Raw genomic sequence first — 20,989 nt, 5'->3', positions numbered from 1 at the left:
ATAGAGAACTGAAGTAGGCCAACTAATATCTGAGTACTGTACTAGAGAATAGAGAACTGAAGTAGGCCAACTAACCTCTGAGTAATTGAGAATAGAGAACTGAAGTAGGCCAACTAACATCTGAGTACTTCACTAGTGTGCATTAAATCCTGTTTACAAAGTACTGGATCTTGTTTGTTGATGTCTCCGTTACTCTCCGTGTCTCACAGACTTTACATTTGTGCCAAAGATTCCTCACTGAATTAGGCAAGTTGAGGCATCAATTGACACTGCGTTTTTAAGTTATGTAAAATGTGTCACTTCTTCCAGTTCATTTTCATTAATTTTTTTTAGTCGATGTAGCTGTTGTTCGTTTTTTATTTTTTTAATTAATGCAAGGCCTGTTTTGCTGCTTCTTAACATAACCATAAGCGAAATCCATGTCCTTAACTTGTGTTTGTTTTCCTTGGATTCATGTTCGCTTGTTTTCGATCGTTTGTTCCTTATTCCCCCCCCCCCATTACAAGTAAAATATCAATTCTTTTATTATTCATTATGTCACACATATTCCTAGACCATAAGTCTATACGATCTATAAACAAACCCGTTACACGACTTATTGATAACTTGTTCCATAACACATGTAACAACGACATGACCCTAATATGCCAAAGGCCCTCATTATCCAAACACGAGACCCTAAACAAGCCGCCAAGTTATTATCAATGCCGATAAAACTGGGGTGTACATTACCCATGGGCGAGAAGTAAACATCTAGGAGAAATGTGTCTATTTTCCCAGTACTTAGGGCGTCAAATGTTTGCCTGTATGAAATGTGAGTGACATTTTCGGTCAGTAAGTTGTGATTATCTAACTTTTAAAATACAGTCATGTTTACCACTTTTGTTGAAACGATTTGTAATACTCTACTGCTAAGCAGTACCGTAGTGAGAAAAAATAAGGATACGTTTCATTATTGAAAAGGTAGTATGGAAGGATCGGCGTGGTCGAGTAAAGCTCATGGTTGCTAAACCGAAAAGTCTCGAGTTCGAACCCTCTGGCAGACAACTGCTCCAAACAACTGCTGCCTTGTAGTTTGTTCTTGGTTGGATAAAGGCTATGGAAGCAAATCCAAAAAGAAAGGCAGGCTGAAATCGGAGTCAATGGCATTAATGGCGCATAACGAGTTTTTCTACATTCGAATATGCCTTTATTTTTATTTTTCTTCTTTAAATAAAATTGTGTTTATACATTTAAAACATCTACCATATTATTTTCAACAAAAGCCCGTATCAAGTTCTTCATTTATCGCTAAAGATTCTGATGTAAAATCCTGCGAAAATATTTTGTGGACAGAGAGAGAGAGAGAGAGAGAGAGAGAGAGAGAGAGAGAGAGAGAGAGAGAGAGAGAGAGAGAGAGGGAGAAGTCCGCACATGGGCTGTTATATATTAGGATGTTTTGAATCGCTGGCCTACATCTATCTCTTTAAAAAAAAATATTTCAATCAACCGTATTTTGGGCAACGGATTTTTTTAAAAAACAAAATTTGTTTTCGAGAAATAGTTTATCTTTCCTTTGATATGCAGCACCGACTTTTCTCTTCATACCTGATGTCGGGCATCTGTAATTTACCCACCGCTATGATTGTAATACCCTTCACCACGATTATAATTTCCATCAAATGTCTGTAACGCCCGGCCCAGTGTTGTGGGATAACCACAACAAAACTTTAATACCCACGTTTTGATACCTACTCCACTTCTACAACTTTGATGACAAATCCTTATACATTTTACACGCACGTACGCACACGCACACACACACTGACACACACGCATACACACTCAACATATTTATGAAGTCTGATTTGCAGCAAAATGTGTATGATGTGTAGGTGATAGGTGATGAGGAACAGGTTGAAGGTTTAGTCAACATTTAATTAATCAAAACGTTGTAAAAACTAAAAAAAAATGTTTCTTGTGATTAACAAAAAGATCTAAATAAAACTTACAAACCTTTTTCCATTTCCTAGCAGATTTCCGACTTTGTATACTTCAAACTTGTGTTCACAAGACAAGCGTCTTTTATTTTAAAGATCAGTTCTAAAGTAAAGCATCGTTTGAATACGGGAACATTAGACTTTTTTTTTAACTAACTCCAGCTTTGTCAGCACATATGCTCTCAAATTATGAAACACAATAAACATAACGACCAAAAAAAATCTGGCATTTTACCCGCAGCCTGTCAAGTTATTTTAGACGGTATCGTTTCGTGTAAGATAGTAGTTTCTTGCAAGACCCACACCAATAGCTACTGGATGCTCACCAAATTGATATGTTTCAATTTGTCTTCTGTATACAGCTTTCTTTTTTTTTTAAACTAAGGGATTAATTATTTTTCGCGATAAATGCACCGTTTAACACTGTGCCAATTGCATACGTTATCTGCTCTTTGATGTTTTTGGAGTTTTCGTTTCTTTTTATATCCTAAATACAACGGCGTCAACGTAAATATCGGATCTTACTTTATTTTTCAGAAAATAATAATTTGTTTACTTTCCTCGGAATACAATTTTTTAATGTGAATAATTGCAGTCATAGTTTATTACGTTGAAGAATAACGTTTATTGTACTTGAAGAATTTTTTCACCGTCTAATTAGTTAAATTGCCCGATGCGAAAAAAAATTCTATTCTATGGAGTAGGGAGCAAACAATCTTTCCTTAAATTTTTTTTTACAGTGCATCTAACATTTACCGAAATAAACCGCAGTTAGTTCGATACCCGTGTTAAATATTGTTTGCTTATTAAAAGTTTAAGAGTAAAATCATAGCAGTTATAGAAACGACTTATAAAAAAATATTTGTTTTGTAATTTGCTTTATTAGCTTTTACTGGGCCAAATTATTTTATGTATGGCAACACTAGCTAGCGCGTATTAAAACTTCAAGCAAGACACTTGAGAGTTGTGTTGATAAAACATTTATAATAATAAGGTATCACTGGATTTGAAATGGGTCTAAACAAAATAAACAATTTTCTACAGCTGAAATTTGAAATCAAGCTTGTAAGAGTAGCTTGTTTCGAGTATGCGGTAATCATTTGTTTATGCAGATGGATTACTTCTTTTTAGTGAATATCCAATTTTTTGCTGGAAAACGTTTTTTGTTTTACAATGTAATGTTTTGTTTTTTGGTCTAAATCCCCCATACAGACGGCTTGCCACCTGTTACCAGCCATAAGTAAGTGAACACACAAACCTGCCACTCAGCAAGCCTCGACTCAACGGTTCACATCTTTGTAGCTACAAACTTTCTGCAGCTAGAGGTGTGGATACCACATGTTTGTAGCTACAAACTTACCGAAGTGAGAGGTGTGGATACCACAGGTTTGTAGCTACAAACTTTCTGCAGCTGAAGGTGTGGATACCACAGGTTTGTAGCTACAAACTTTCTGCAGCTAGATGTGTGGATACCACAGGTTTGTAGCTACAAACTTTCTGCAGCTGAAGGTGTGGATACCACAGGTTTGTAGCTACAAACTTTCTGCAGCTAGAGGTGTGGATACCACAGGTTTGTAGCTACAAACTTTCCTCTAGCTGAAGGTGTCGATACCACAGGTTTGTAGCTACAAACTTTCTGTAGCTGAAGGTGTCGATACCACAGGTTGGTAGCTACAAACTTTCCTCTAGCTGAAGGTGTCGATACCACAGGTTTGTAGCTACAAACTTTCTGTAGCTGAAGGTGTGGATACCACATGTTTGTAGCTACAAACTTTCCTCTAGCTGAAGGTGTCGATACCACAGGTTTGTAGCTACAAACTTTCTGTAGCTGAAGGTGTCGATACCACAGGTTTGTAGCTACAAACTTACCGAAGGGAGAGGTGTGGATACCACAGGTTTGTAGCTACAAACTTACCGAAGTGAGAGGTGTGGATACCACAGGTTTGTAGCTACAAACTTTCTGCAGCTGAAGGTGTGGATACCACAGGTTTGTAGCTACAAACTTACTGAAGTGAGAAGTGTGGATACCACAGGTTTGTAGCTACAAACTTTCTGCAGCTAGAGGTGTGGATACCACAGGTTTGTAGCTACAAACTTTCTGCAGCTAGAGGTGTGGATACCACAGGTTTGTAGCTACAAACTTTCTGCAGCTAGAGGTGTGGATACCACAGGTTTGTAGCTACAAACTTTCTGTAGCTGAATGTGTGGATACCACAGGTTTGTAGCTACAAACTTTCTGCAGCTAGAGGTGTGGATACCACAGGTTTGTAGCTACAAACTTTCTGCAGCTAGAGGTGTGGATACCACAGGTTTGTAGCTACAAACTTTCTGCAGCTAGAGGTGTGGATACCACAGGTTTGTAGCTACAAACTTTCTGCAGCTGAAGATGTGGATACCACAGGTTTGTAGCTACAAACTTTCTGCAGCTGAAGGTGTGGATACCACAGGTTTGTAGCTACAAACTTAACCAAGCTAGAGGTGTCGATACCACAGGTTTGTAGCTACAAACTTTCTGCAGCTAGAGGTGTGGATACCACAGGTTTGTAGCTTCAAACTCACCGCAGTTGTAGGTGTTGACAGTCGTCTTTGTGATGCTGTCATTTACGGATACAACTTTAAGTATCCAAACCTCGACATCCATAATTAGGAACTTCGGTGCAATCCTTGACATGGTTTCAAAAGTAAAATATAGCTGTCATATTATTCATCTATTCTGAAATTATGTTTTCATCACGTAGTATTATCCCATTGTATTCTTTCCTAACAATGATAATTCTTTTTAAAATGGCAGAAATGAGATTAGAAACACGTGGCGTTATCTTAGTTGGCGCTAAAAATGAGTGCACGAAATTATGTCTTGAATTTCATAAGCAGGAAGTGAAGATAAGGAAGAAACTACATATTTAATAAAGAATCAGATTTGTTATCTGTAATTGGCAGGAATCTCTCAAAGCCTACTCTGCTTATTCGCCAGCTTGACGCCGTGTACCCATGCTAACTGCCAACCTAAGATGAGGTGCGAGTTAATTATCAACCTGCTTGCCTCCAATTAGTAACTCACCACTGCGGTCTGAGCGCCGTAAATCTGACGCCCAGTGCAACGGTTTATTTGCCCTAGTTTCACGCTAGGGCAGGTAGCGCGTTGTTCTCTCCTGCTCATCAAGGCTGTAGTTTGTGCATGCAGTTAACCAGAAATTTTGTGATCTTATAGATAGAATGTCATCAAGTATGTTGATAAGTTTTAGATTTTCATTCGTGTTCGCAATGAGAAGCGCACTAGTCTTCATTTCAATCATGTGACCTTAGCATTTATTGTACTCTGTATTTCGATGTGATCTTAGCATTTATTGTAGGCCTACTCTATATTTCGATGTGATCTTAGCATTTATTTTAAAAGTAAAACAAATCTAAGTCTTGATTGCCCACGTTTCTTTTTGTCATTTTATCAGATTTTAACATTTTACTGGGGTTAAAAAAAAGTATTTTAAAGGAAAAAAAAACAACAATAGCTGTTGTTCATAGAGACGATTTTAAAAAAAAGGCAGTTCAAAGGAGGTTATCTCAGAGCGGAGTGTTATCTAGCGTGAAAAAAGCTCTTGGCATCAGGCACAAAAATACGGCTTTCATTTTGGGTCGGAGATTCGGGATCAAAGCCACAACATGAACCCTATCATTGGTTTGTTTTTTAAATTTACGTCAAGATTCGAGTCATTGAGACACGGAGGCAAAGTTGTTTGGAGTGTGCGGGTCTAACACTGGGAGCAGAGGTAGTAAGGTGCACGGAGCGTATATGGCAGGAGAATGACGGAGTGGGGAGGAATGGAGACGTGATAATATGGGAGAGGAGAAATGTGGTTTAACGGGAGGAGGGCAACATGTTAAAGTTAAAGGGAAACAAATCAAACAGAAAGGAAACGATGATGAGACATCGGGTTCAATTTGTTTTCCCATTTTAAATCTAAGACAGACCATAGTACAAAGAAAAGAAACATACGTTCATTATCTCTCTCTCTCCTCTCTCTCTCTGGAAATTGCTTTAAGTACAAGCTTAGTTTAAAGGTGGAGCTTCATGTAACCGATAAATTATAAGGGTAGAGCGTGTAAAGAAAGGTAATCATTTATAGTACATTCTTTATGTTGAAAACGGCATTTTATTTTAACGAACATTATAAGATAGCGTTACTCCCTAGTGTAAATAAAATCCCGTAATGTAAATCCTGCGAAGTAGAGGGTTGTGTGTGTGTGTGGGGGGGGGGGGGGGGGTCTCAGAAAATTCCATTCAGAGCGCCTTCAGGCCGAATTGTCGTAAGGATTCTAAACAAAACCTATCTGCCAGAACCATTCGGCTTTCTCCCAGGCATTTCCCTGCAAAATTTATAGGAAAACTTGCCAAATTATCTTCGCTCATTTTTTGTTTCTTCTAATGTTCATGTTTACTTCAGTGTGTGTTTATTAATATTTTGTATTTTTAGGGGTTATTTTAAACGTTGATTTTTTAAAGTTAGAACAGTAGATCTAGTAGAAAACAAAAGGGAAAATGCTAAACTTGTTCTGCTAATATTAAAAAAGACTAGTATAAATTATATAAATGCTAAACTTGTTCTGCTAATATTAAAAAAGACTAGTATAAATTATATAAATATAGAATTGGTAGAGAAACTAGTATAAACTTTATAAATATAAAAATGCGTGAATTAGTTTTATTGACATGTACTTGTTAACTACAATTTTCCTATGGTGGACATACATACTTGATACAACTACTGATACTAACGATACTAACTGATATAGCAGCAGTAATGTACTGGCACTGAAAGTCGTCTATTGATACTGCGCCTACCGTGTAATGATACTGCATCAATAGTCGACTGGTACTGGACCAATATTGTACTGATACTGAACCTATAGTATACTAATGCTGCACATATAAAGTAAGGATACTCCAACCATGTTGTAGACGTACTGATGTTGCACAGATAATATACTAACACAGTATCAGTAGAGTATTCTATCAATAGAGTACTGATACTGACCTGTAGTTAACTGCATTGATAGTGTACTCTCGCTGCATAAGTAGTGTGAAAATAAAATAAAAATAATGCAACATTTTTTTCACACATCTACACTTTATGTTTCTAATACTAATACCTTAAAAAGCCACAACCTTGTATGGTCTCATACGGATTCAGCTGAATGGAAATGTTTGTTTCGCCCCACAGGGCAGTTAATTTCCTTTAAAACCTTTTGTGAGGGTGGGGATTTTTAAGAGGTGTAACGAATCCAATAACACAAGTCCAAGTATGAAATGTTCTTTATTAACAAAGATATATATTCAAGTTTCTTCCTAACTAGCCTATTCTATGCTCTCTACTGTTTACTACTACAACTACTAACTGTTCACTATACTACTAACTACGCACTCCCATGACCAATTCTAACACTAACTGTTCTCTACATAACTACGTCTGCTCCATTCTGCCTCTTCGCTAGCTACCTATCAACTGCCGGCCTAACAGTGGCCCACGCTTCACTGGTCAGCTGACCGTCCCACGTGACCGGTCAGTTCCCTATATTTTCATTGGTCTACCTCTGACCAAATCGCTATAGCCTGTTTCTGCTATCTACCTGACCTCTCCGACGCAACCTTGCGTCATCACACCTTTCCTTTATATCATGTTTGATATCGTTAATATCAACCATATGGTGGTGCCATTGATGACGATGGATTTTACTTTTATGTTGAACTTTCAAAACAACTCTCACATTTATCAGTTTTTGCTACAACAGTGAGCAGCTACTTTAGAAAAATATTTTAATTTCTATATGCAAGTAGAATCGAGATTTAAATCATGTCTGTATGATACAACAAAGGTGTATAAAATATAAATATAGCTTAAATGTATAAAAAAACAACAACTAATAACGCAATATAAAACGGCTTCGAGTCCAAAACTGTTAATTAGTTAATTGTTATATCATTCGTCATAGGTGTAACGTTTGTTGTGTTATATCGTACTAGTATCAGGCTAGCTAGTCTTTATATTACTTGAAGTAAAACGTCGACAGATTCAGCGCAAAAACATGTTAACTGAGGGTGGGAGCTTACAAAACGCTATTCACAGCCGATAGCTGCTTTTTGCTAGTCTGCACGTCATTTTGCTCAAACAAATCCAAGTTCCTAAGTCCATAAACACGCATTTTTTTTTCTCTAACTACCTACTCTGGGTTGGTTAAAAAAAAAACAAATCTCCAATGTGGCGTGGTTTGAACTCAATTCTACACAGAAACTGGCAAACGATTCTCCTGCTCATGACAAGGTGACGTCAGTGGGTGCACTGAAGTTGATTTATGTCCCCTCGAACAATTTTAACAGCAGACTACAAGACGTTCATGCTGCATACTTGAGACGTTCGTTTGCGCATGTGCATATGTCAGACCCCGAAGCATCAACTCGTTAAAGCCCACGTCTGCTTATGTGTTGGGGTGTGAAAACTTTCCAGCCAAGTGTTGGCCAACTCAACCAAAACACCTTCAATAACAGCTGCATCATTAAATCAAGAATCAACACACATATTTATGTACAGACTTTAACTATTTAACCCCCCACCCCCCCCATCCCCACCCCCCAGAATTCGAGCAAAAAATGTTTTGTTAAGCCAATTATTATTAATACAAAATATAAATTAATTCAACAAGGATCTCACAGATGTGGGTAATTGATGGGATTTTTATTGCGGAAGTTCTTTAATGGTATTAATTACTTTCTCGTATATACGAAGTATAGAGAAAGTATTGTAATCGTGCACAAAAATCACTTGAAATTTTACAATTTTCACCGTATTACACCTCAGTCTTTCATCTCATCCGAAGTATAGAGGACTTATTTTAATCGGGCAAAAATTATCAATCCAGATTTATAAAAATTAAGAGGTTTTATGCGTAATCCAGTCTGAAAAACTGGGCTTTGCAATTCTGTCCGTATGTCTGTGTGTCTGTGTGTGTGTGTGTCTGTCCGTGTGTAAACACGATAACTTGAGTACCGTTACAGCTAGGTTGATGAAATTTCATATATAAGTATTTTATCAAAATCGTAGATCCGTATCAACTTTTGAGCGATTTCCGATAACCGGAAGTGGTACTTTTTCTACTTTGAATTTTTCAAAAGCCTATAACTTGAGTACTATTTCAGATAGATAAATGAAATTTCACATGTAAGTAAAAGATCTAATTTTCTACCTCCTGTTAAATTTTGAGTAATTTCCGTTGACCGGAAGTAGTAATTTCGGCTACTTCCGATTTCTCCAAAAACTAATGTAAATTTTTAAAGTACTAATAATATTGCGCACTATTATGCACTTTTTTATTTGGCGTTCACTTGGTGTGCAATTAATCTGTCTACGAGATTTTATTCTATTTTTAAAACTTTAAGTATTTAAAATGGATTAAAAATCATGTCTATAGCCGAGTTCCCATCCCCTGTTGTTTTATATAAGAATATTCGAGAAAGCTTAGGGGAGATCACTCCCGGTTTACTTTTACAGTAGGTTCGTAGTATTAAGTATAAATATATATATATATATATATATATATATCTATATATGTATATATATAAATATGTATATATATATATACATATATATATATATATATATATATATATATATATATATATATATATATATATATATATTTATTTATTTATTTATTTATCATGCATTCTAGACAACATCTTTCCTCCTTCTTTCCACGTTAACCACTCATCGGCATTTAGAACGGGGTATGATTAATAATCTCTGCGACGTGCATCTATCAACAGGTCAAATGTAATTTACTTTTTTTCTGTCTTCGTCTGGAGTTTTGTTAATGATCGTTTTGAATCGATACTTAAACGTTAATTTGTAAAACTGCTGTTGAAAGTAAAGAGAACGACTAAAGGCACCAATAGAGCAACAGAGCTAGTACTGTTTGCTGGGATCTAAAAAATCTAACTATTTTATCAGTGTCAGTCAGTCCCAACTCCCCCATGCAGTTCTATAACAGCGTACCATTTTTGCACGTGACTAGATCTAAAGTATTTTAGAACAAAAAAAAACTTTTACCTTTTCTAAAGTTTTAGTCAATTATAATAGGATAATATTTTCACATTTATACTATAGGGCAGGGGTCTCCAAACTACGGCCCGCGGGCCGGATGCGGCCCGCGAAGTCCTCTCATCCGGCCCGCGGAGATCATTTTGTCCAAGGAAAAATCGTTTATTGGTGATGATGAGGAAGTTTGCCCAGAAAAATCAAAGACATGCCTAGAAAAAACTGGCCCTCGAACTAAAATTTGATAGATGCGGCCCTCGTACTGAAAAGTTTGGAGACCCCTGCTATAGGGTATTAATAAACAGACTATTTTTTATTTTAGTTTTAGTTCATTAAACAATTGTTTCAGAAATCTCAATTCACTATCTATCAACTTTTTCTTTCATCAGTTTTGTTTTAATCTAACACACGGTAAGTTGTTAATAAACCTTATTAAAAATAAATTGACACAAGACCTGTTCTCTTACCCCCAACGTTTACATAACCTCCCAACCCGTGTTACTGTATGTATGCAAACAACACTGATATTAATTACCTACCTGTCACAGAGTGGAAAGAAAAAAAAAATCATGTTTTATCACATGCCAGTTATTTTAAAAACTGCAGGTGAAGGTGGTAAAGTAAATCACCACATTTCCCTCAGGTCTAGTTCTCATTCTATTAGGCATAGTTCCCACTAGAACTTTCTGACCTGTTTCCTGCTAGAATCTGCTAGATTTCTCTAGCCCAGTTCCCACTAGATTTCTCTAGCCTAGTTCCCACTAGTTCCCACTAGATTTCTCTAGCCTAGTTCCCACAAGATTACTCTATCGTAGTTCCCACTAGATTTCTCTAGCCTAGTTCCCACTAGATTTCTCTAACCTAGTTCCCACTAGATTTCTCTAACCTAGTTCCCACTAGATTTCTCTAGCCTAGTTCCCACTAGATTTCTCTAGCCTAGTTCCCACTATGATTTCTCTAGCCTAGTTTCCACTAGATTTCTCTAACCTAGTTCCCACTAGATTTCTCTAGCCTAGTTCCCACTAGATTTCTCTAGCCTAGTTTCCACTAGATTTCTCTAGCCTAGTTCCCACTAGATTTCTCTAGCCTAGTTCCCACTAGATTTCTCTAACCTAGTTCCCACTAGATTTCTCTAACCTAGTTCCCACTAGATTTCTCTAGCCTAGTTCCCACTAGATTTCTCTAGCCTAGTTCCCACTATGATTTCTCTAGCCTAGTTTCCACTAGATTTCTCTAACCTAGTTCCCACTAGATTTCTCTAGCCTAGTTCCCACTAGATTTCTCTAGCCTAGTTCCCACTATGATTTCTCTAGCCTAGTTTCCACTAGATTTCTCTAACCTAGTTTCCACTAGATTTCTCTAACCTAGTTCCCACTAGATTTCATTAACCTAGTTCCCACTAGATTTCTCTAGCCTAGTTTCCACTAGAATCTCATGGCATCTATAGGTTATTAAGCTAGTCCACACCCCAGGCACTAATAGGCTAGTATACACCATAGCGTTTAACATTCGAACTTTTTTTGCGACTTTAAATTTATGTCAGTCTGGCTTTCACACTGGGTAAGTTTTCATTTTAAAGCGTTCATTATTTATTTTCCCTTTTTTTCGTGACTTTCGACTGCCAAATACTTAATGAGTTTGTCACGGCGTGTAGCGGTTAATCGCCGAGACGAGTTGTCTAATTGGATTTAAGATTTACTACCTGTGTGACATCACTAAAACTTGCACGATTACATCAGAAGAATTTGAATCTCTGCTCGCGCTGTCCAATAAACTTATTAACCTGGGTTTTATTGAGCTTAAGTTACCAATATTTACTTCACAGGTTAGTTTAGGTTAGGTTTGCCTGTCGTCCCTATTGGGACATAGGCCGCTGTTACTTCATTGATAAAAAGGGTAGTTAGTTCTTCAATAACTTTGTTACTTAAATGGGAATTATGTGTTGTGTATTTGAGATACATCACACATTTTTAGCCATCCCTACCCGCCATCGTATAGCTATACGTTGTAACAAAAAGCGGTAAAATGTCAATAGATTTTTTCTTGTATGATAAAAATATATGCTAGAAAGATCTCTTAACAACTATCCCCGTCCATGTATCTTTATACAAGCCTATAACAGCTGCAGGTACTCGTGACGTAACAATACATCCATTGGATGGATTATCATAGTATACTATCTGTGAAAAAGGGTTCCAGTGTTTCGTTCAGGCTGCTCTCCGGGGAATATGGGGATATGTGGGGAAAGTATAAATAATTAATATAGAAAATATATACTTTAATCAGTATCAAGCACCCTCCCCTCAGGAAAGTTTCAAGTGCACCCCCCCCCCCACCACCAACCTTCGGAGTAAGATGTTTGAAAAATCCCTGATTGGTTTTCTATTAAATTTTCTTGTGTGTGTTTAGTTGACAATAATAAAATAACGTCTCGTCTCCTTCAACAGCAGTGCGCATGACATGCCTGGGGAAGGCGTACGTCCATTGGTCGGAGGTTGAGAATGTAGGTCACAGGGGTGGCAGGCAACGAGTAGAGGCAGTAGAGTATACGGCAGATGAGGATTATTTCCAGTTCCGGTTCCAGCTCTGGCCGCAAGGTATGATTTTTCAAAACATTATCTCCATCATATTAACACAAGCCCCGTTCAAAATGTCACCATGTGCATTATTTTATTTGTAAGGTGTTCAACAAATATCGAGTGACATTTCGTCTGTTTATTATCATCATACAAAGACATTCAGGCGAAGCTATAATGTTTATATAGTTTTAAGGAGTCACAAACACAATTCCTTTAATACACAGCTCCATGTCATGCTTTTTGAGTTGTGGGGTGGTAAAGTCTGTTACGTGATCGATCGGTGAAAAGATACTGACGCTTCAGTCAATTGAAATATTAGGCATTGTCTAGTCTAATGTGATGCATGTTAATGTGTAAATAATGTTAATGATCACCAAGAGAAATCCGCTCAGCACTAGCTATCATGTTAATTAGAGAGGAACAATAAATCAGTTAATACAACATTTATATTAGAAAAGTGCAGGAACATGGTGGGGCAAGTAAAAATTTAAATAAAGGAGGAAATTGAACAATATATATATATATATATATATATATATATATATATATATATATATATATATATATATATATATATATATATATATATATACAAGCACTTTACCAATTCGTTTGTTAGGTTTCGATTTCTGTTATAAATATTTGCATCTTATTATTTGGCGAAAGATTAGCTGCACTAAAGTTTATTTATAGTCCATGCTGTGGGACTTTCGGAAAGAAGTTTAGCTAGCTCTTACGGGCCACTTTCCCAAGCATGCCATGGCCGAATTCCAGTGGTTGAGGCAAAGGTTGGCCAGACTTTTGTAACGCTGCTGCGATCTGCTGGAGCTGCTACGTTCTGTCTAACACGTTTCTGTGTGGGGATGAAACGGATGTTGATGCAGTAGGCTCTGATGTTAACGGTTGTTATCTGCTGTCAAAATCTGTGCCGGTGCGTGCCACAGTTCAGCCGATCCTACACTATTCTCAACGACAATGTCGTTGAGAACTAACTGACAGTGTCGCTATAGAATAAGGCTATAGATTTTTTCTCAGTTGATTCTGTCGTTGAGACTCTAATTATAGCTCAAAGCATACTAAATATCTAAACGGAAAAAAAGTGTATCGACTTATAAATCACTACATTTTTTTTATTAAACATGAATCAGGGAGAATTGTATTTATTTTGTTAGTATTTTAGGTAATAATAGCTAATACTGTCATAATCATTAACAATCGTGTTTTCTTTTTAAAAATTCTTATCTTAACTTTCATAATGCCAGGTTTGCCTTTAAACTCTAAAGGCTTATGGTCACTCTCAATTTTCTATCAAATAGCCATGATGATTAAGCTAAGCTATGCAGTAATAATCAGGATATTTTTAAGATTTTAAAAATAAAACATAAATTCTAGGCCATTTGGTTTAAATTCTTCTTTTTCTTCTTCTTCATTCATACTACTTGAGGGGATTTACTACAACATAAGTAATACGTAGGGGGGGGGGGGGGGTCTGGCTTTTTGTGACGATGTGTGATGGAGGGGAGGGGTGTGGTAAAAATCGTCAAAAAAGGGACGTCATTTATGGATGACCCCTAGGTAATATATAAGTATGGCTAATTGACTGCGATTTGAGCCTGCTTTTGTTTCTAGATGTGTCTCCATAGCCGTCTCCATTTAACTTCTAAGACAAATCTGCAAGGCAGCAGTGTTTTAATTCAGTTTTCTCCTAGCTGTACCCAGTACCCAGCAAACGAGTTTCACCTGACCAAAGGTCAGAACACGGGCCTTTTGAGTTAGCAATCATGCCCAACCACGCCGTCAATCAGGCGTGGGGGTCGAATATTTCTAATGATGGTGCGAAGAGATGGGGGAGGGGGAGTAAGTAAGTAAGTATCGTCACAAAATTGAATTTTAAAAAGTAGCTATTGACTAAAGGCCTAATTTTAGCGCTATTATATCGTATTTCAAAGAAGTTTGTAAACGTTAAAAAATAATATATTTGGGGGTCATTCATAAATGACGTCACGCTTTTTTGGACGATTTTTACCCCACCCCCCCTCTCCCCTCCGTCACACATCGTCACAAAAATCCAGACCCCCCCTAAAATGACGTCACACCTCAGCATACAACCCCCCCCCCCCCCCCCCCCCCGTCAAAATTGCTGTTGAATTTTTCTTAAAACTTCAATATTTTTCCAAAATCTTGTCAGAACTCTGTCAAAATAGAGTATTTCGATTAATTTATATTACAATTTATTAAAACCGTTTTCTAAAACGCGAAAAAAACGGCTAAAACTCGTTTTCTAACATTGCTTTTTTATAATGCCAAAAAGTGACGCCACACAATCTGACCCCCCCCCCCCTCCCCCTCATCACACACCGTCACAAAATTACGGACTTCTCCTACGAGTGTAACGTCATTTATGGACGACCCCTTTGATCCACATACATCATCATGAAACGGGTTCGTTGATATTTTGAAAAAAATAGATAACGATTAATAAAGAAGTACATTCAACAACAACAAAAAGAAAAAGAACAGTAACCATGTTATTTTTTAATAATAAGCAATATATTATTTTGTTATATCCCCTTGTAAGGGGAAACAACCCAGCTAAATGAAACGCAAGAGGGGCTGGGGGAGAGGGGCCTAAAGGAAAGTGTGGTGACACTCTAAAGGGGGTGGGAGAGGGGGGGGGGGGGGTTGACCAGTTGTAATATTGTAAACTGGTTTTTGGTAGGGTTGGATAACAATCGTTATGGAGTGGGGATGAATTTGACATTTCATAAGATTACCCTTCATAGAATTAAAAAAAAAAGAATGAGTATAAAGGATACTGAATACGAAATATAGATTGCAAAATTCATCAATCCTATTAATCCCATCCATCCCGTTTTATACACCTGATTTCAGTTATCCTACTCACATCATATATATATATATATATACATATATATATAGGCTATATATAATATATATATATATATATATATATATATATATATATATATATATATATATATATATATATATATTTATTTAAATATTTATATGTGTGTTTGTTTATTGAAACCGGCCTACATGTACTTTCAATATTGTAACATTCACTGAAATAAACATACACATATATAAGCCTATATATTTGTCGGTTCTGCCTAATTTGCAGCCTTTTTTTTTAATGGACAAAATCCGAAATAATTATGATATTGAAAAAGCTACCTAATATTCAGACTAAAATAGTATCTACACAAATGTAGAAATCTTATTTGTGTAGATTATTACAAACAATTTAAAAATTAATAAATAAATAAGGTAGATAGATATTTGTAAAACTGTTTTCATAATCTTTTGTTAGTTACCAACTTTTATCATTGTATCAGGGATATTGTGAGTTTTGTTGTTTCCTTACAATATAAAAAAGATATCAAATAAAGCTATGCTCTTGTATTATTTTTTCTTTGCAAAACTTATTACAATATAACAAAGTACAGTGTACAGTGTTGCTATGATATAATTTGAATAGTTTCTGTAGGTCTATTTTGGATTGCTGTTGTTTTTTTTCTAGTACTAGATTTAATAGTCTAAATGATGGGTAGTGTTGCATGACAATAACTTGAATAACACAATTTGTAGGTAGACGTAGATGTTTGCCATCCAATTAAGACATTAGTAGCTGACAACAGCCTGTTAGGCAATTTTTTGTGCTCGGTCCAGGTATTACTTAAGTTGCATCTTATGTTTTTTTTCTTTTATCCTTGGAGATTCCAGGTCAGAGCATTTCTTGCTATACTGGTCAGTACTGGTCACCGGTCTTGAGTTTGGCTAGTCAATTATCATAAGTATGTAATTTTTTTTTTAAAAAAAGACAGAAAATGTATAATTTTTAATTTAATTTATTTTTTTTCCATAGAAAAATTGAGGACTCCGATACGTTGTATTTTTCAGCTGTTCTTTTGACACCTATTGTTTCGGATTGGGTCAAAATTTCTGCTTTCTGCAGCACACTGTATCTTTTTTTTTTACCTACAAAAATAAACAATACCTTTGAATTATTTTTTTTAAATAAATTATATTTTGTAAGCACATTAATTCATTAATGATACATTTTTATTTTATTTTAGGGATTAGTTCTCTTACCCATTTTGATGTAAGTGGGAGTTTCTGGAACAACATTTTCAATTTGAGCTTGTGTCAGTGCTATTGATTTATCTAGATTTAATGAAACAACAGAAATAGAGTTAAAAAAAAAACTTTCTTATTTTACATAAAATAAATAACTGAGGTTTACTCTACTTGTCAATTGTAAGACCATAACATAAGTTTACATTATTACCTTGGTTTATACTAAGGATACTCGGTATCTCAAGCTCAGTTATTTCTGTTTGTTCTGTATTTGTACTTGATTCATCTGCAGCTAAAACAATCCCAGCTACAGCTTCATTTAAGTCTGAAACAAATAGCATGCAAAGTTTTGTGCTTCAGCTCAAGTAAAGCCATGATTTTTCAAACCCAGCACCACCACAACACAATATCAATAAATAACACAGTTATCATCTTACCAAGTTCCAAAACCTGAATTTCACAGTCTTTGAAGGATGACTCTTCCTTTTCAGGATATTGCAGCTTTTTACTTTCATCTAAAAAAGAAATCATTCATAAATAATTAATTATCTAAAATATATAATATAATATTGATATGGATTATTATTGCATACAATTATTAAACACCAGTTTGTCAAAAAGTAATACCTTCAATTAACACTCGACCTCTAAAATTTTTTGAAAGGACTTTCAAGCTTTCTAATGAGCTTAGCAAACCTGCAAGGAAGAATATACATCAGTGTTTGAAACACAATAGGTTCAATGACAACACAATAAAGTTTTTTAATAATAAGTACATAAAGAATTCCTTAGAAATTGCAAATAAAAACAGAAGAAATGATGCACAATACTGCAATATAACATGTTTATTAGAAGGCCTACTTCAGAATATTTCTCAAATGTTAGGTTTAGGAATCAGCATGGAATGCAACTTAGTATGAGAACTTAGAAGTTCCAGTCTTACATTACTTACACGATAAATTAAATTTGATATAAGAATATTAGAAATCTACAGGAGTTTAACTATCTCAAATTAAATAAATAATTTGAACTTCAGGAATACAAAGATAAACTCACAATCATAATCCATTGTTTTCCTGGAAAAAATTAAATATTTACTTTGCATTAGTTACTAAAAAAGTTTTTACTCATGGAAGAATAATTTGACATGATGAGCATTAAAAAAATTTTTAAAATAATTAATAATTATATATTTTTTTAAAATAGGGCTACATTATAAGTAATTGATTACACTTTTAAAATCTATTATATATTATAAATCATACTAAAATAACTCACAAGGTTATAGCCATCTGTATATTGTATTTGTCTTCTGCTATTATTTGATTTAATTCATTTACAGTGTACAGTTGAGGGTGCTTGAATGGTATCCCTGTAGGCAGCCCAGTGACAGTTATGTTACTACTAAAGTATGGTACTTGAGTATTGAGTTTCATGCAACTTTCTGAAACACACATATTTATATATGTAAGTTTGTGCACACATAAACAAATCTATTAATTTTAACCATTACCATTTGTCTTTAGGTTGCAAAAGATTTAGACCAGCCAAATAGTTTTTCAATAAAATAAATTTAAATTATATTATTCTTGAACACAATCTAGTGTAGCATATTTTTAAAATTAGAAATGCAAAGGCAATAAAAGGAACATTGTCTTAAATTGACCTACCCCATCTTTCCTGAAAAATCTCCATCACTAATTGGCGCAGTCTGACAGATTTAGTGCAGCTTTGTAATGGATCTGTAAAATAATAAAAGATTTTAATAATTACAAATATAGGTAGAAACTACATAAAAAGTATAACACTATAATTGCTAATCTATACAATCATTTAAATATTAAATTCACAAATAAATATTTATAATGCAGATTTAAAATAGGTTTTCATAATAGGTATTCAAGGTCTTAGCCTAAAGTTTAGCAGATATGAACTTTTTCTACATTTAACAAAATATAAAAAAGAATACCAGTATATATAAATATTTCTTTTTTTGGTGAAGTTTTTTTTTTTAAATCTCAAAACTTCTTAAATTATTTTAAATTTCTAAAATATATAAGGCCTAATTAAACTCATTGATTATTTCTGCCTGCGCAAAGAAAAAACCCTCACCTTTGCATACAAGATCTATTATGTCTTTTTTTAAATGTTTTGCATTCATGGTGTGGAACACTTCAACTTTGTTAATCGGGTCAAAGTAAGAACTAACACCAATAAATTTTACATTAGCCTTTTCCATATCTTTAACCTGCAAAAAAAAAGTGAACGAATTATTAAGATATTTACATGTATTAGTATTATTAATCTGTTGTATAGTTGACAAGTGATCTTAACATCTTACCAATAATTTTAATCTTTTCTTCAGCCCCTTTACAATATCACTATCCTCGAGCCCATAAAAAGGTTGTTTGTTTTTCTCTTGTGCCTTCCTGTCCATTTCAACTTTTGTCACATGATCAAGCAATTTCCATTCTTGGGAAATTCTTCTTAAAAATGACCTGTTATCTTCATCAGCACCTGAATGATGAAAATATGAACAAAAGTATCTTTATTAAAAGTCTATAGTTTATCTTAATATGTTGGAGCATAATTATAATTCTAAAAGATGGTTAGCAAACCTTGCTTTTGCATGGCTCTAAATTCATCCCAACCACTTCTTCTTTTTCTGGGGAGCTTGCAAACAGAGTTATCCTTTTGCCTCTTCATGTTGTATATGTACTTCTGCAGATATAAATGTATCAGTAAATTAACAGTCAACATGAGCTATTATCAACTTTAATCTATTAGTATACATTTTATTTTAATATTTCAGCATTTAAAACATTAATACATTACTTCAATTCTAAATGGCTCAATTTTGATTTCCCTTGCCAGCTTTCCTATCCATTCCTTATCTCTAGTTGTCATTCCATTTTCAATTGCAGAATTGAGCTGTTTTTTTTCATCAACAGTCAAATACTTCCTCTAAAAAATGTTAATCAAAAAGGTTTTTAAATATAAAGAACAATTAGTAATGGTCATAGTCTAATAACATATCTATTTTTATTATAGAATCTATATGTTATTGTTTTTAAAATGTAAATAGGCACTGTGATATAATTATAAATACCCTATTGCTATTGATTATCAATAATTAATCTTCTAATGTAATAAGTAATAGTCAGAGACAGCGTGGTTAGAGCTAATGACTGCTCGAGTTCGGCTCCCATGTTGGAGTCTGTAGGACGTCCCTGAGTCCACCCAGCTCTGATGGGTACCTGACTCACATTACTTATTACGGACAAAGGGCAGATATGAAAAGCGGTTAAGAACTGCTGAGGATATAAAATATTAATTATAGATTAACAATCATTATACAAAATATATAGATCTAGATATTCTAGATCTAGCTAGATTAATTTACTTCTAGATTACAATGAGAATGTAGATCTATGTAAATGTTTCTATATAATTAGTATTAAATTAATAATAATTAATGATAATCATGATAATGAAATGATAATTTTTATTTTTAATTTAATTAGCTGTCGAGTACGGATTTAATAGATCTAAACTTCGCCTTACACTCACTGAACTCATATTATTTAATAGAAAACTGTATAAGGTAAGATAAAGATGCAGATGTAGATCTAGATCTATTTTAGATCTAGATTCCTGATCTCCCAGTTTGGTTTCACCTAACAAGCTTAACTTACAATATTGCGCGAAAATAAGCCATATGGCCAGGAATTTTTGCGATCAGCCATACTTGCCAAAATTGTGTGGTAAAGTACAGTGAAGATAAATTAATTAAAAAAAAATATTCTCCGTATTGGGCCATTTATATATATATATATATATATATATATATATATATATATATATATATATATATATGTTTATATGCATATATATAATTTCAAATAACCTACCCCCAGCGCCAGCAACATCTTTACCGTGTGAAATTTAAGAAGGCTTTTGAGTATGACAAGATGTAATTTGGACCATCATAAGGAAATACAACATCAAACAAAATCTTAAAATAATTAAAATAATACAAAACGGGACGTAGTGGCCCTGGGACGGGGTACCTAACCTTACAGGGAAAGTAAAGGCGGCTGGGCATAGTGCTGACCACACTATTCCTTCATATGCCGATGTCACAGAAACAGATGAACTCTACTTCACTTGCCGTCAGCTTTGGAAGGAGAACTTTACTTACACATGGCTAAACGTCAAGCGCATCGTAACTCAACAATATGAA

The 20,989-nt window shown here is 34.8% G+C and overlaps 1 protein-coding gene across 1 annotated transcript; it reads right to left on the bottom strand.

Moving 5' to 3' along the window:
* Positions 1-3,465: 3,465 nt before the first annotated feature.
* Positions 3,466-20,425, bottom strand: LOC131941680 (uncharacterized). Its single transcript, XM_059301090.1, has 18 exons — positions 20,317-20,425; positions 19,582-19,710; positions 19,365-19,467; positions 19,088-19,263; positions 18,859-18,994; positions 18,417-18,488; positions 18,025-18,190; positions 17,803-17,822; positions 17,374-17,442; positions 17,184-17,261; positions 16,958-17,071; positions 16,762-16,833; positions 16,548-16,647; positions 4,514-4,642; positions 4,330-4,405; positions 3,895-3,945; positions 3,613-3,807; positions 3,466-3,528 (listed from the first exon to the last, which is right to left on the bottom strand). Exons 1-18 carry the CDS (start codon positions 20,323-20,325, stop codon positions 3,466-3,468), a joined length of 1,758 nt encoding a protein of 585 aa, XP_059157073.1. The 5' UTR covers positions 20,326-20,425.
* Between the last annotated feature and the right edge of the window lie 564 nt (positions 20,426-20,989).

This window comes from Physella acuta, unplaced genomic scaffold (genome assembly GCF_028476545.2).
Source record: "Physella acuta isolate Inbredline_101_S28 unplaced genomic scaffold, ASM2847654v3 ptg000369l, whole genome shotgun sequence".
NCBI lineage: Eukaryota > Metazoa > Mollusca > Gastropoda > Physidae > Physella > Physella acuta.
This window is presented reverse-complemented; position numbering and strand designations above follow the sequence as displayed.

What these genes read in the sequence shown, in the direction of transcription:
- LOC131941680 (XM_059301090.1), bottom strand. An exon ending in GAAAACAATGGATTATGATT is followed by an intron (nt 17,443 to 17,802) that starts GTGAGTTTATCT and finishes TCTTCCTTGCAG; the next exon opens with GTTTGCTAAGCTCATTAGAA. An exon ending in TTTGTAGCTACAAACCTGTG is followed by an intron (nt 3,946 to 4,329) that starts GTATCCACACCT and finishes CCACACCTTCAG; the next exon opens with CTGCAGAAAGTTTGTAGCTA.